General features: G+C 35.8%; 1 protein-coding gene across 1 annotated transcript in view; it reads right to left on the minus strand.

The window, feature by feature from the left end:
• Positions 1–14694, minus strand: part of CFAP47 (cilia and flagella associated protein 47) — a 259943-nt gene that overhangs the window by 15866 nt on the left and 229383 nt on the right. Inside the window, exons 61-62 of the mRNA XM_058045574.1 lie at positions 5450–5621; positions 3783–3944 (exon numbers count right to left, since the gene is read on the minus strand). Of these exons, the coding sequence (XP_057901557.1) occupies positions 3783–3944; positions 5450–5621 (334 nt within the window). The remainder of the gene's footprint in view (positions 1–3782; positions 3945–5449; positions 5622–14694) is intronic.

Genomic DNA, 14694 nt, shown 5'->3' on the forward strand with positions numbered 1-14694 from the left:
CTATCTATCTATCTATCCCACACATCTCAAGTTGGCTACCAAAGTATTTGCCCTGAAAAACATAAGGTAACATTCTGCTGTAGGTGGACATCAGTATCTCAATGTAAGTAAGTCCAACCATCAAAATAACTCTGTACAGGAAGATAGAGCAGTGAATAAGCTCCAAAGCCCACTTCTGTATTAATGCAAATGTCCTGATCCCAAACTTAATTGATTAAAATACATTAAGTTATCTTCGGTATGCCAAATATAGAAATGGCTAGTTTTCTTAAGCAAAGTATCACTTTGAGAGTTTCTATTTTATGTTTCAGTAACAGATTTCAACATAAAATAATAGACCAATAATTTAAGATAGATAGCAAATAAATTTGTGTGAGTTTTATTTCCAAGGATAATATTCAATCTTTTTTTGTTAAAACTGCTATCATTCTGTAAACCACTGGCATTCAATAAGGCATTTGGTATTAAAACAAGCACTAATATTATCTCAAACATTAGAGGTTTATACTAAAACAAATTACTCCAGTGGAAATGCTGCCAATTATTTCAGTTAGTGTTGAATTACTCCTCTGTTTATGATAAAACCTGAAAAAGGTCATCCATGAATGTTAAGAAGTGGTAGATTTTTCTTATTTAGGAAGTGAAATCTGCTGATTTTGACTCTAATCAAGCTTAATTCCAATACAAAAAACCCTTCAACAACATGTCCCTTTGGAATTTTTAAAGCTGAAAGTAAAATATTGGTCTACTGTATTCCAGCTGACAGAAGTGCATATAGTTTTTAAAAATACATCTGTTTTCTTCATGCAATAAAACTGTTTAGCTGCATTCTCAGTATCTTTCATTATTTTCTGGAGCACATATTGGGCTATTTCTCATTGTGTGAACTTTAAATGTATTGAAATGATGCATTACATATTTTCATGAACTGCTGGAGCTTTCATTATTGCAGATCATTGTGAAGAGTGTAGCAATGACCTCCCATTTTTAACTGATCATCCTTCAAAATCATTAATTTATTCTAAGATATCCTGTACACACACAGGATTTTGGGGGAGGGAGGGGAGGAATGTGGAATTTAAGGAGGAAGGCCACATTTGAGTTGCGCTAGCTGTAAAGAAAAAGAAAGCTAAATCTATTGATCTCATAGATTTATTGTGGAGCACTGAAAGATCCTCATTCAATGTGGTGTGTGTATATGTATATATTCCTAGATATAGATATATAGATATATAAATCTTAATCTGTTCTTAATAATATCCTGAGCCTTTTTTAGGGCCTGTGGCTCTCATATACTATTTGTTGCATCACTATGCACCCTGCTAGCTCAAAAAGATGCAGAGGTGTCCTCAGTGATGCTGTGCAACCCCTCTTTCCTGGCAGTAGCAGGAGAAAAAGGCACATCTGCAGAGTCCCTCCCTAGCAGGTTACTCAGAAATACACCTGTTTCCCCCACAGTTCCTTCCCAAGCAGCAGTGCCATGAGCTACTGTCCAGCATAAGAAACCCCATCTCTCTTAAAGTCACAGAAGTGCTTCTCTATGGATTGTGCTGCTAATTGACTACCAAGAAAATTCCAAAGGGCTGATCATCTGTTTTTTCAGGGAGGATCTATAGGATGGCACTTTGTATCCTATACAAAAATTTTAAACCCTGTTTTAATATGTCATTATTTTAGTTTTAATCTATGTAATTTGAGTTATTCAAGCATTAAATTACACCTGTAATATATGTTTTTCTTATGTAATTGCTTTTAATCTTCAGGTCCTCTATACTATGTGTTGGTTGGCTGAGTGTTCAACTTCTATACAAAACCTCCACCACTAGTATCTCCTAAGCAAATCACAGGTAAGATAAAGCAATATATCAGTTATGAAGCAGTTCACAGAATCACAGAGTGGGTCAGGCTGAAGGGATCACAGTGGGTCACCAGGTCCAGCCTCCCTGCCCAAGTGGGGTCATCCCAGAGCCCCCAGCACAGGATTGTGTCCAAACAGTTCTTGGATATCTCCACTGAGAGACTCTACACCCTCTCTGGACAATCTGCTCCAGTGTTTGGTCATTAAACAGGAAATAAATTATTGCTAATGTTCAGATGGAACTTCTGTGCCTCAGTTTCTGTTTGTTCCTCCTGCCCCATTGCTGGAACCAGGGAGCAGACACTGACAGGGATCCGGGTCCCTCTCAGATATCTCATGATTGAACAGGCCCAGCTCCCTCAGCCTGTCCTCAGTGAGATGCTCCAGTCCCTCCAACATCTTTGTCACCCTCCACTGCACCAGCTCCAGGATTTCCATGTCTGTCCTGTCCCGAGGAGGCCAGAACTGGACCCAGCACTCCTCAAAGAGCTGAGCAGAGTGAGAGAATCCCCTCCCTGACCTGCTGGCAGTGCTCTTCCCAAGGCACCCTCATGAGTGGAGTTCCTGGTGCTGTTTATAACACAGAGCTTTTTTACTACATGCAAGCATTACATTTTGCATTTGAAATGTATGGGAGGAACACTTGCTATATAAAATAAAGTTGGAATTTGTTTAAGGACAAAAGAGAATCTATCTTCCATCACTGCTCTTCCTCCATATAACTATAATGACTCAGGTTTTATAACACCTTTCTGGAGAACATCAGGTATCTTCACTGCTATCAAACACCTACCAGGAGATTACAGTATTGCCAGAGCAATTGCTTTGCTTTTGTTCCTGAAACAGCCATTCTATTGAAGCTGTTAACTTGATCACTGTGATAGAAGCCTTTGTCAGAGTCCTCAATTAAGATCACTGACAGACATCTAAACCCTGGAACAACTGTCCCTCTTAGAGACACAGCTTTTGGAAACAAGCTTAAAAATCAGTTGTAACCAAATACATTTGCTGATGAGGATGAAACCAAAGGATGTATCCACCATGAAAGCGTCAATCTGCATATCTGGCACACCTTCTAGATATATAGTAAAAATTGTTAATTTAAAAGAAAATGAAAGAAAATTTAAAACTTTCATAAGGTACATAGATTGTAAACATTGTGACTCATTCAGATTCCCTGTTTAATATTTTAAACATATCTATCGTTATCACACACACAATTTATTCCTTGACTTCCTGCTGTATACAAATGACATTGTAAGTTTACTGTAACATTGCAAAACTCTGGGGAAATAACTGAAATATACAAAAATTATATATTAACAGGGGTTTCTGCAGGGCTTTTAAAAAAGGAGAGTAACAAAATACTGAAGAATTACACCATTATTTTAGCAAGTGAAAGCAGAGATGAATTCATAGCACACTTATATAATACAATAAGTGTATTTTAAAAAGAATAGCACATTTTAAATTCTTTAAAGCACAAGGTGAAGGAATGTTTTTAACTTGGTGTAAGCACAAAGTACAGTGAAATAATCTATTAGTAAAAGCACTAGCTTTTAAAGTCTTACTAGTGAGCCTTTAATAGCACAAAATTATTATCATTCCTTAACATTGTACTACACATTTTAACATCTTCCTAAACCTTTTAGGGAAAAAAAAAAAAACAAAAAAACCCCATATAAACATGTGGATCTATTCCACAGATTTTCTCTCAAGCCAAAGCCTAAAGGTAGAATGTTTCTGTTTTCTACAACAAAGCTTCAAAATCACATTTGTTACTGAAAAAATGCAGCTCTTTAAAACAGGGATGAAATAGCTGCATCCCAGTTATGTGTGTGTTGCCCAAATTTATTCTAACCAATGTGTTTGAGTAGGAGTTGTACCCTCAGAAAAGTGCATAAATTCTTGAATGTGTTTTTACCTTGTCTGGCTTGTGAGCTTAAAGCCAACTATGGATTCCTTATTGAGGCCAACTGCTTCAATGTTGATCACATCATCCACTTCTGGCTCTGTGGCAATGAACACCAATGGAAACTTCCAAAGGCCTCCTGCAGTACACTGAATTACAAGAGTTGCCTCACTCCTTAAAATTTCAGATAACAACAGTCAATACATAGAAAAACATTATAAAACATGAACTGATTAATATAAAAAAAAATCTTTGAGTGTATACAAGTAAACCACAGTAAAATGAAAATACAAATTACTTCAAACTGAAAAACATCCCTAATTTTGCATAGCATAGTATTTATCAGGTAAACTTAACTGGAATGTAGATTAAATAGTGCTAGATATTTCCAGCAAATTACAAGAAAGAACATAATATGGAAGTAACATTCCTGGCACAGCCATGAGATTTTATTCTTCCTCTGCTTGCTCTTTTTTAAACTAAAACAACCCAAAAACACTAAACTATTTTACTCATTATTCTGTATTTACAGTGATGTTAGAGGAGAATTTTGTCCAGAACATATTAGCAGTTCATAGCAGGATCAAATAGATCTGACAAAGGTATATGTACTTAAGGAAGATGCCAGCCTCTGATGCCTTCAGAATAAGAGAGTTGGTGCTGTAGATTCTGAAGATAACAAAACTAATTAATTGCAGTCATTGAGTCCTCTGCAGGAAGCCTAAGTCTCAAGTACACAAAGATAAAAAAATCCAAACCAAATTAAAAAATAATAGAATAAAAATGAGAGAGTAGAAATGAAAAGGCTTTGTAAATTCACCTCCCTCTGACACAATGACACAGGATCAGGTGGGTGGATCATTCTTCCTAAAGGTTTGCTCTTTGTTTATTTCATTAATCTTCTGGACTACTGCAAATAAAGAGCAACCCCCTGCCTCCTAAAGATAACTCTTTTCATGCCACCCATGATACTCAGCAGTGACTGTTCCCTAATACTCCTTGTAAAGTTGGGACTCTGATTTACTTTGTGCCTGCAGGTCCCAAAAGCTTCATTTCAGCCTCCTCCTTACCCACATCTGACTGTACCCAAAGGAAGGGACAACTTCCCTATCTCCAACAGGATCTCCCTTCAACAGTTTCTTTTTAAAGAAGGGAGATGTTCTTTTGTAAATCAAAGCATATACACAATTTGTCACATCACAATTATAAAAAAGGAGAATAATTTCCTGATCATTGATCATTGTTACTGGTGCAGTAGAAACTAATTTCAAATTCTACTATCCCACTCAGTCAAAGAATATGTACACATGCTTGTCTAGGAAAAGATTTCCAAGACTGAGAGAACATATTGTTTGTATTTTTTTTAAGAATTATGAGAACAAATAATTTTCATTGGAAGTCTTTCAATACTCCAATGTTTAGAAGTAAAACGATGCGCACACAGACTATGGAAGTAATTCAAAATAATTACTTAATCATCTCACAGGCACTAAAAAGAAACACTGTCAGTTTTAACACCAAAGATAGCATACTGAGAAGCAGCAAGGGAGAAAATCTAAACCAATAGATCTCAGAGGTGAAAACAAAATGAGGAAAAGAATGCAGGGGAATGATTATCTAAGAATGATCAGACAGGATTTCATTACATGTTTTTTTGATAGTAAGGAACAGGACCTTACCTCATTGGTTTGCTAGGTGCAAACACTACATTAAAGATCAGTGTTACAATTCTGGATTCTGTATCCCATTCTTTTTCAACCAGCTCCATTCCAACCAAAGATTCAAGCTGATATCTAATTTCATCTGATTGATATTGCAATTCATACAGAAACTCCAGTGTTGCAGAGGAACCTAAATGATACAAAAGAAAAATATCAGCCTGTGTGCACTATAATTTCACACAGTTGGTTGGCTCAGACTTACAATTCTTCCCTTTATTACTAAAAATGACAAATGAGTAAAACTAGCAATTATCTAAAACTTAAGTGATTTCCTTCTGAATGCATAACAAAATCTTCCCATTTCATATGACAGGCTATATAGTTTCTAGCAAAATAGAAGCTGGAAAACTTACTTGGGATATGTGAATGGTAATAGCAATATTGCTCTGGCTGGTGCAATATTTCTAGTTCATCAGCCAAATGAAAATCTCATAATACTCTTTTTGAGTAATGCCATTGGGACAATTGAAAAAAAAAACATCATTAAGGACATCAATGTCATTGATGGCTGCAAGCCCAATACACAGAATACAGAGAAATAGTGAAGATGTCACCAGCAGCCTCTTCTCTCATCCCCTGAAGCAGCTATGAAAAGGCCAAGTTGTAATGACATAAAAATAAACAGCTGAGCTTCTTGAATCAAATGTCTCCTCCAGCTGTAATAAAGGAAACTGAGATATTCAGTATACAATAGCAATTTGTGCACAGAAGGGAACATTTCCATGAGGAAAAGAATCTCAAGCTGTTAATCCATTAAAAAGTTTTACACATTTTCTGGATGAGAAATGTTTTAACACAACCACTAACTCCTACAGGAGATTTCATTGTACTATGACCACCTATCTCAGGGCACATTTTGAATTTGGACAGCTGGGTGTAAATGTACAGAACTGCTGTGTCTGCATCCCTGTACACTTATCCTGGCTGCATAGTGCCAGGCAGCTGCAGAGTTAATTCCCAAGGCCTTCTGACTCAGAATTCTAAAATATAGATGACAGATTTGTTTAGATAAAAAGTCCAAGTGACAAAGTTGGAGAAAAGCTTACTTTGGTACTGCCAATCTGTAAAACCACCCAAATTTAAGTGAGTATGGAGATGCCTTCCCACACTTCTAATCCTTTGTCCTTCTCTGAAATGCACAATTTCCTCTTCCCACCTCAGAAGCTCACAGGAGATGTAACCTTTTGTTTCTTCATTTTTATAACACAACGATTAAGAAATGTAGCCGCTTATACTGAACCATTTGTAACTCTTTAAAATAGACTCAAATAGGTTCACAGACCTCTGTAGAATATAGACCAGATGGGAGTCACACAGATGTAAACAAAGAATCATGACCAGGGGTTATCAATCATAGACACACACTGAGTATCAAAATACAGGATTTCCATGTATTGATCCATATATGCAGGGACTGTGGCACACTGGGTGACAAAATGTGGCAAAGGGGAGCACCTCCCTAAGGGACCCCCTTTACTTTCACACTCTCTCCCATTTCCAGTGAGACAGATGGAAATTAAAACTGTGATGGAAACATGCTCAGACTGCAAAAGTGCTTGTGCTCATTGCAGAGGCTTTTCCTTGGATGGATGCAGTAAAACAGAGATGCAAGTGAATTCACTTAGCTGCTCTTATTTGTAGTCATTTCATAAAGGAGAGAAGCACAATCACCAAATATAAACATGTAATTAAAGCCAAGGCATTCATAAATTTGCAGTTTCGTGCTTTGCATAAACCAGATTAATCATTTTCACTTGTGCTGAATGAAACACAGTGCACTCACAATGATTTTTTCTACTGGTTCTGATAATTTTCCAAGGCTGGGTCCACTGTGGCCCTGACACCTAACAAAGATTTCTTCCCCTCTTGAACTAATAGTCCCCAAACTGCTAACACAGAAACTACAAAACCAGATGTTAACTACTCATTTCTACCAGGTATCTGGCATCTAATCTTCACCTTCCAAATATTTTGATATATCTTCCTACATAGTCCCTTTCAGGTCTCATCTGACATTGTCCTTTTCCTGCTTCTCCATTGTCTTCCAAGAGTTTTCACACAGACACTGTAGGAACTCAGCAGGCAGTGGGGAATGAGGATTAAATATGCAGTTCTGCCTTTCCAACAAAAGTAGAGGCAGGCAGAACACATTATTGTACAGCAGATAAAAAAATTATATTACTGTTTTCAAGCACATATTCAAATAAACAGCAAAAAGTGAATTTCAAGAGTAAGAAAGGAAAAAAGAAGAAGGAAGTTTAGTGGTCAATAATATCCTAACACTTAAGTAGACATCATGTGGGTAGTAAGACATGAGATCTCAACTCAAAATTATGGATCTGTTTCCCACTGTAAAATGTCACAACTATGGGACAATAGCAGCAGAATAAGCAAATTGCATAAAACCCCCCAAAGACCTGGCTGTAGTTAAATATGCCTTTCACCAGATTTCTTCATACAGATACAAAAGAGCTGTATGAGGAGCACTATAAATATAAGCAAAGATAATATAACTTAACTAAATCCCAGAAATTAAAATCCCAAAAATTATTGGATAAAAAAGCTGATCTTCTGTTGATAATAAAATTATTGATCCTCATAGGAATTCAAAGAAATTCTCAATACAGTTCTGCATATATATCTTTGCATCTCTTCTCTGCAAATTTTTCTCTTTCCATATCCAGCCAAAAACTTTCATCCAGATCTTCAAGGCTCTACAAAATTCCACTCTTATCCACATCTTTTACCCTGCATCCCACTGCCTATTTCCTTAGCAACTAATTGGAATGCTTCTTTCTTAAATTTTCTCTTACATTCAACTTTTCTGTTTCCTAATTTTTCTCTTTCAATACACTTCTTTGAAAGAGGTATGCTACTTCTAACCCAAGTTTCTACTGTAAAGCAGTAAAAGGCAAAAAACAATGCCCTCACCTTTTTTTTTTTTTTGTTTTGTTTTGATAATGAGTTTCTTCAAAACACTGCACAGTTTAGTGAATGAAAAAAGCTTGTGAATCCATTTTATGTATATGAAACACATGGTGTGCATCTAGTATTTTTCCTTGCAGCTTGTTTCTATATATTCTCTCTCCCTGAATCCCTTTTTCACTAATTATCTGTTTATTCTCCCTCCATACATCCCTTTTTACGCTTTCTTTATTCTCATATTACTTGCATAATAGAGTTGAAACAAAAACCTCAGAAAAATCAAAAGGATTCTCTTCAGCCCAAAGGATCTCACATTATTTTCCTTTGATCTGGCATTCTACTCAGATTTGTATGCTACCCTCTAAATTCATGTTATAAAGGAAACCATTAAAATTTATTTCTTCATAACCATTATAATCCTTTTTCAACAAGTTCCCGCTTTTATTCAGCCGTGTCTTCATTTAGCCAGAAACTCTGGCAGATAAAGATCACATCTGTACCTTGGCATAGAAACATCAAAGCAGCTTCTTCAGAAACATATCTCATGATTTAGTCCTAATTCACACAGACATTATTTTTTCCATGGCATCCAGAGTCATTTGCCTCACTTTCAGTGTTGCTCCCAGAAATCAGTAACAACTCAAGTTGACTTTTAACCCGACCATTCTATTTGAACTGGGACACAACAGAGGCTAAATTGGAAACCCACATCACCATTTTTTCAATGGTTCTTGACAGTTTTACACTATTCTATGGTCTATTACCAAAACATGCACATTTTATCTTCTGGCTTTTTTAATACAGAAAACTGAGCCACAGAGAGTGGAACACAGCCCCTGACCACCAGGGTCACATTCATTTGATTCCTTTTCCTTACCCAACAGACTGCATTTAGTTACACATAAGACAGAACATCGATCACACAGGGTAGTGTAAAATCTCTACTACAAGACATTTCATCTCATGGGAGGTATCAACTTGTGTTATTTTTTGGATACAAATCAGGTTTCAGAATTAATAAAATTTTTGTGTAGTAAATTTCTGAAGTTTCACTCTTGTCTTCCTCAGCAGGCTTGAAGAAAGAGTGATGGTTCAAGGTTATCACTTCATTCAAAGTTCTGTGGTGATTTTGTGTAACTTCTATTTACTTGTCTTATAGTTTAAATATCTTCCTGTATTTCCAAAGCTTCAGATCAAATTGTTAAACTGTCAAAACAACAGGCCTGATGCAGTAATTTATAAAACATAAAGTTTTATACATTCTACAAAACAACAGGGGAAGTTTGTTGGGGAATTTTTGTATCAGGTTCTCTTTGAAATGTGTTGTGTGGGAGAGATGAAGGAGATCTAGAGATAATATCTTCATTTTCTGTAAGAACAACAAAACTTGAGCAACATAACTTCAGAGACAGAAGACATGGATAAAGAAATTTATCACAGAAATGACAATAGGATGTAATAACCTGGAAATGGGAGAGCATTTGGGATAGGCTTGTTGCATGAATGTAGTTTTTTACTACAGTGACTGTCTGATAAATTTTCTGAGGCAAATTTAGGTGCATAAATCCTCTGCTTTTCTATAATAGCATTCAAACACTGCTGAGAGACAAAGGGCCACTGTCCCAGAAAAACTGAAGAAGTTTGCATCTTAAGGGGTTTGACCAGCAATGCTTTGTTGGTGTCCCATAAATAATGAGCAAATAATTCAGAAAAAAGAGGAAATTAATGCAGACAGATCATTGTTAGGTATTATGATATTCCAGAAGAACAATCAAGGTTGTATAGAGCTGTGTTGGCCACGGCTCTGATTTACAGAACCTTCCCCAAAATATCTTTACAAAACAAGGGTGCAGTGGTTCTGTTTCTATTGGAAGCAATACCTCCTTATCACCCAACCAAAGAGATTACAGGAAATTCTGTGTACAAGAAAGGGGAGAAACAGCAATCACAAACATAGAGCAATTAAAGTCATTAATACACTCCTCCAGCTAATTATATTGCCTAGGTTTTTCTTATCCACTAGCTCAAATAATTTTAAGGGAAATCTATTTGTGTGTTCTTGTTTCAGACATTATTTGAGTCAGTCAATCAGTTCTTTTGGACCTCTCATGTTTCCTGGTTCTGTATCATACTGAAGAGTAGCACCTGGAAGAATTTAATTATTTCTGGTATTGCGTTATTTATTGTTTTTGAAATTTTATGAAGCTGAAAAAATAACTTCAGATTAGTTTATAATAGATCTGGTTCCCTTTTAGTGCTGAATATTTAAAGTGAGCATGATTTTGCATAAGTATCAGAAAGTCATTCTAATTAACATAATGATGATTCTCATTCCTAAGGCTTACAGACTTTAACATTTTATAAAATGGCAAGGAAACAGAATTGAGTGATGACTGTAAACAGAAATAAAAGCAGTTCCCAACTGCCTGGTCACAATTCACAAGTTCTTTTTTTTTTTTTTTGCCAGAATTTGCTGTTACTGTCCTAATTATATTAAGAAATGGCAGTAGGAGAGTTTATTTATGAGATAAAAATTTTGCTGTATTTTTTCTCTTTTTTAATGGACCCAGTGATATCCTTGTATATCAACAAGAACTATTTGACCTTCTTCATTAAAATGCCTGGCATTATTTCAGCTCAATAATGGAAATAAACAATACATCAAATCTCTCCCATGCTTCACTCATAAATAAAGAAACAAACAGGCAGATGTAAACAAAAATTATGTAGATGACAAAATAATCCATTTAAGACTTTCAGTTCTCCTGTGGTGCTTTATACTTTGACTTCTACTAGTTCTCTTCCATCAGGAGTTGTCACCTCCTAACAAAAAAGCAATAATCCATAACAAAGTGTCTCAATTGTTGGTTCACCCTCTTGTCAACAACTTCATTTTGCCATTGATCACTGCTTTCATCAACTCTTAATCCAAAACAAACACTTTGTTATCCTTTCTTTTATTGCATAGGAAGAAAATCTAATTTATACAGCTATCATTTTCTCATCCTCAAGGATAATTTCAAAAATAATGCCACAGTAATTCTGACAATACAGAAATGGCTTAAGTAGGATACAGGGCCATCTTCATCATTATTACCCTCCTCATACTGCTTCCAATATTAATCTGCTACACTTTATCAGCAATCATATTAACATCTCTGGATGCGTGAACAAGTCTATTTGTCTCCAAAGATTTCTTTGGTCATACCTAATTTTATTGACCTTATATCTTAAAGGCGAGCCTCCTGATCCAGATCCATCACATTAAATGGGAATTTAGTGTAATCCATAGCACTGGCTACCACAAAGTCCTGCTGGGGATCGAAAATAGCTTTTTAATGCGTGTTTGAATATGTTTTTATTCTTTGCTGGTTTCAAAGAGCTACTTTAATGAAATGAAAGAAAACAGAGGCTTTTGAATATTCTGATGAGTTTCAGGAATATTAGGTAGTTGCTATAAAGTTTTTATTAACAGTGAAAGAAAGGGTACAGATACACTTTGTATAATGATGCCAATGTACATTATGGATTAGCACATCTGGAAAATGTTATTTCCCTCTCAGGTGCAGTTGAACTCTCCATCTGTTTAGTCTGAGTTCAGAATGGCTCTAAGCCTTGGTCACAACATAACCCAGCCTCATATCTGTGCTACCCTACAGAACATGGGCAGCACTGCTCCCCTCAAGGCAACTGCCATGAAACCTTCCCAGAAATAAGAATTCAGAGCAAGGAGCTAAGACCAGCTGCTGGGCTGTGAGGAGAGCAATGAATTAATAAAGATGAGAGAAGCTAATGAGAAACACTCAGCCCTCATGGCTGGCTTATGAGATAAACTGAAGCAATTGAAAGGGAAAGGTTACAAAGGACCACTACAAACACACAATGTTGTGAATGTTAAATGTCAGTCAAACTTCCATAACTGATTCATGAATGTTTGATTTTCTTTTTTTCAGAAGACTGTGGAAAATTAAATGTGTTTGTATTTCCCACTGAATACTTAACCTAAAAAATAGCAAACTTCACTTGTTTGGATGAATCTCAGCTCTTAAATTTCCTTTCCTTCAGTGAAAAAGACATCTTTAGAGCCATATGTAAGAAAACAGCTGAAAAATAAATTTAGGGTGAAAATATGCATGTAATATCACTGAAAATTATTTTTTAAAAGGGCCATGCCCTATTTTCTATTTTATATTTCTAAAATATTAAACTTTCATTATTTGAACCCTTGAACTTCGCTGACTTCTGAACAAGAAACTATGTCATTGAAGTTAGACAACTTTTAGATTGCACCCTCTTTCTTAAGAAATTGTAGTAGGTTTCTGTGTCAAGCGCACTCCTCCGTATTGGATGAAATTGAATTTTTTATGTAGAAGACGTGTTGGAAGATTTTTCACTTTAAAAGAATTTATACTTGTCCAAATAATTTAAATATTGAAGCACAGTATTAGCTGTTTAAATCTGATCTGCCAGTAATTATCATCATTTATCCTTGGGTGTAAAAACTGCTTACTACTCTTCACACAGGCACTCTGATGAATCACTCTTTCAGAAGAGAAAAAAAATGAAGAACAGTGTGCCAGACTGTTATCTTAAAGGTTTAAGCTTTTATTTATGTTATTACTGGTAGACTGCAGAAAAGCTCAGATAGTACCATTTAATTTGCTTCCCAACAGGCCTCAAATTCATCTATCCGTAATGGCATTAAAATGTCATTGAAAAGGATGAAAAGCACTGTGTTAAAAATTATTTTACTACCTAGGGTGCAAAGCATTTCATTACCAGACTTCTTACTTAAAAAGATGCAACGCCCCAAATCAATGTCTTGTACACCATGTGCAGCAGCCAGTGTGAATAAATTATTCCTATGAATAAAACAAGAACTAGACATCACGAATCTGCAAGACTTTCAAAATGCTGCCTCAGCTTGCTCACTTCATGTTTTTCTTGTCAATTCACAGGCCAACATTTTGGAGGGAAATAGGCCAGGTGTGTTTAAGGCAGCCCACTCATATGTGACCAGCCAATAATGAGCTAAATCTGTTACTCTACTATAAAAATAAATTTTAAAAAAGTGCCTTTTTATCTTGATGGACAGCTGTCCCCAAAAGGCTGAATAAATTTTCATAATAGCATTTACAGTTCTCCAAAGATGAAAGAATGTACACTGACAACTTTACATATTTTTGCTTTACTGGATTTATCACTATCATTGTGTAATATGGGTATGTAAGATGATAATATGCCCAAGAAATAAGTTATCTTTGACACTGCAATACGAGTAAATATAAAATTTAGAAAAGTAATTATGAATATCAGCCAATCAGTAAGCATATGCTCTGCAAGCTCTCTTAAACAGTTCAACTTCAGATCTCCTATTTTAAAAGCTTTCAGAAGTAAAATCTATTTACAGACAGTAATTGTTGATGGGAGATTACATTGATCAATGTGCATGTTTGCATGAAAATTGGCCTCCTAGGAAGGATGTAATGCATCCTGATTTACCTTTTACACCTATTCACTTTTTCTGTTATTTGGCAGGACATGTTCTGTAACATGGTATTCCTGCACAGCCTCTGCTGGAACAGACTGTAAATGGCAGAAAAGGGACACAAAAGCCAAGTTTGCCTGCCCTTCCAACTGATTACCTGATAGACTGCAATTACAGTAACATCTGTAAACTCATCTTTTACCACTTTGAGCAAAGTCAGAGTGCAGGTGAAATCCCTTCCCTCATCTACAGCTAAGTTAAACACACATTAGTCTGTTTCATGTTATGTGACGTAATTTTTAAATAACATTTTCCTTATGAAGAATGATGGCTTTGAACCCAAAATGGAATGTTAAGCTTCCAAGCTGCACAATTTTAAAAATTTTTGTGACTATGACTGATAACAGAAATACTGATGATACAGCAGTAGGAAGTATTCTTTCCTTACTACTTATTTGTTGTGCTATTCTGTTTCAAGGAGAGGTATATTTTGAACAGCTGCAGTATCTGAATAAATTGATTTTCACTGTGTTCTCAGCAGATTAACAGTAAGTGGAAGCTATCTTTTTACAAAGCTTTATCACTTCTTTCAAAAAGTCCTCCTTCTTCAATCCATTCTGATACCAATATTGACCTGCTGATGGGAATGCATCTTATAAACCTGCAGATAAATGTCTCCTGGCAATGCTTACACAGATGTATTTTTTCTAACTAAAGACTGTACAGGCTCTCTTTTAAAGGAAAGATTGTCTGTATGCAAGCCTCACATCCAGGACAAATTTAAAGAAAT

The sequence above is a fragment of the Melospiza georgiana genome, chromosome 2, assembly GCF_028018845.1.
Source record: "Melospiza georgiana isolate bMelGeo1 chromosome 2, bMelGeo1.pri, whole genome shotgun sequence".
Lineage (NCBI taxonomy): Eukaryota > Metazoa > Chordata > Aves > Passeriformes > Passerellidae > Melospiza > Melospiza georgiana.